Source organism: Penaeus monodon, chromosome 35 (assembly GCF_015228065.2).
Source record: "Penaeus monodon isolate SGIC_2016 chromosome 35, NSTDA_Pmon_1, whole genome shotgun sequence".
Taxonomy (NCBI): domain Eukaryota; kingdom Metazoa; phylum Arthropoda; class Malacostraca; order Decapoda; family Penaeidae; genus Penaeus; species Penaeus monodon.
Genome location: NC_051420.1, coordinates 12,499,749 through 12,502,197, shown reverse-complemented (window position 1 = coordinate 12,502,197; position 2,449 = coordinate 12,499,749). Strand labels below are relative to the sequence as shown.

At 53.4% G+C, this 2,449-nt stretch overlaps 1 protein-coding gene across 1 annotated transcript; it reads left to right on the top strand.

The window, feature by feature from the left end:
• The first annotated feature begins 779 nt into the window (after positions 1-779).
• Positions 780-2,356, top strand: LOC119595236 (myosin-10-like). Its single transcript, XM_037944399.1, has 2 exons — positions 780-1,594; positions 2,162-2,356. Exons 1-2 carry the CDS (start codon positions 1,214-1,216, stop codon positions 2,354-2,356), a joined length of 576 nt encoding a protein of 191 aa, XP_037800327.1. The 5' UTR covers positions 780-1,213.
• Positions 2,357-2,449: the final 93 nt, after the last annotated feature.

Genomic DNA, 2,449 nt, shown 5'->3' with positions numbered 1-2,449 from the left:
CTTCCCCACCCCTTCAAGCAATGTTAAAAAAAAAAGGAAACTCACATAAAACCCTGAACGAAACATTTATTCAGTACAACTACAACGAATTTATTGTGTATCCCGCAGTATAATTTCGATGCCTGACACCGATTCTGACCCCGAAAGAGCATCTGTCTCCTGTTGGCTGCATTTCCCTGCCAACCCTTCGTATTTCCCGCTTTCCGACCACCCGCCCTCCTGGCCACACCCGTACCCGAGCCGATAGACGGTAGACGGATCGGGTAGATGTCGCAGGTGGTCGAAATAAGAGTGCAAGAACGGTAGAATAATTATCAGAACGAGAGGTATTTCCCCACGTGTTGGTGAAAGCAAGGCGCGCTTTTGGCGGGGGGTTTAATATTCGCGCTCGCTTCCCTCCCCCCCTTCTTCTTGGCCTCCTGCTCGCCTTGCTTGGAGACCTGTGGGCAATTTTTGACGGGGAATGTCGGCACTTTTCGGTAAGGGATATGACACACGTGATAAGAGTCTACTATCAGTTTATCAGCCGGTAAAAAAGGAAGATTAGAAAACCGACGCTTTTAGCAGAGCTTTTATATTCGCGGTAAGCGTTTTTCGCTACTCCAGTTCCATCATTTCGACCTGCATTGCTCGAGTGATGATGATCAAAAGATACTAATAAACCTCAGTGAGTCAGCCCATCAGCTATTTCAGCAAGAAAATAATCAGGAGGCGTGTAAATTGGCCAGAAAAGCGAAGATTCAAGGCCGGGAAGCGAGCCATGGACAGCCCCCTCGCTGCTCGCACCCTCAGTCTGCTGGCAACCTCAGGCGGGAGAAGACGTGCGCTCGACACTCTGCCTTCCTCGCCGCCACGCCGTCTTTTTTTTATATTAAACTTACTATGGATTGTTTGCGTTGATGAGCGTAGCAGAAGCGGAAGCCCTAGTGTAAAAGGATAAAGGAAACCACAGGCTGCTGGAAAAAAAAACAAACCATTAATTTCTGTTCGAATAAGGTGCAAAAGTGAAGAAGAAAAATTCGTTTTGTTTGGGTTTGTAAAATAGTTTTTCTGGAAAAATTGCAATACAAAGAAAGGCGAGCGTGCAAGCCGATGAGCCCAGAACGAAAGGGAAAGCCGTTTTAGCCGAGAGAGAACCCCGCGCCGAGGCAGAGGAACCCCAAGAGACTCACGACTCGAAGGCCGAGGACGACCCCTCGACTCACGACTCAAAATGGCGGAGATCGACGCGAACGACCCCGAGCTCAAGTACCTGGTGGTCTCGAGGGACACCTTCGAGGACCCGGCGTCGCAGGCGGAGTGGACGCAGAAGCGCCTCGTATGGATCCCCCACAGCGACCATGGCTTCGTCGCCGCCGGCATCAAGGGCGAGGTCGGGGACGAGGTCGAGGTCGAGATCTCCGACACCGGCAAGCGCATTCGGGTGGCCAAGGATGACATCCAGAAGATGAACCCGCCCAAGTTCAACAAAGTCGAGGACATGGCCGAGCTCACGTGTCTGAACGAGGCCTCCGTCCTGCACAACCTCAAGGAACGCTACTACTCCGGACTCATTTACGTAAGTTTTCCTGCGCTTTTCTCGGGCATCGGGAATGTAGGCCTATTAGATAAAGGGGGAAGGTGGGGGGAGCGGGATCTGGGGTTTTGAAGGTAGGGGAGGGGAGGTGGGGGAGAGAGGCCCTGGTGTGTGGAGAGGGATGAGGTTGGAGGTGGGGGAGGGGTGTTGGGTGAGGCGAACCCCCCCCCCCCCTCGAGTTGTAGCTTGAGAAGCAGATTTCACCTTTCTTATTCCTATTCCTTCCCTTCCTAATTCCTTCCTTCCTCGCAGACCCCAGGAAGGCTGGTCTGAGAGCGCGCAGAGTAACGTTTCTCACAGTGTATAGTCTGCCAGGCTGCTCGAACCCCTGGTGGCCGAGCCGGTGTCTGCGGGAAGGGCTGTTTTCGGGGTTCAAATGCGGTTTGCGGGGTTCAAGTGCGGGCGTGGCGTCCGGGAGCGCGATGGGCGTGTGTGGGGCTGTGGGCGTATGGATGCTAATGGGCGTCGAGAACCATAGGCTTCTGTGGGGCTGTGGGCGTTTGGGGTCCTATTGGCCGCGTGGTTGAAGAAAGGGGGCAGTTAAGCATGTCATCTAGTGTGTTTTATTGGGTTTTGTGGAGGCAGAGGAGGTTGAAGGCGGCGTTGGAAGACCAGGGATGTGTAGGGGGCTGTCGTGGAGGTTGTGAGAGCAGTGCTACGAGGTACCCAGAGGACGTGTCGAGGCCCCGCTGGGAACGGCGGGGTTGGAATGGGAATTTTCAAGAGGTTGGGATTCCCATGGTTGCCCTCGACGTCCTTGCATTTCAAAACGACCGTTAACTGACATTTTACTGGCTGGCGTTTTAACCGTGCGAGTGTCAGCAGCCATCTCCCTACACGAACAGATATCACACATAGCACATCTTTTTATCA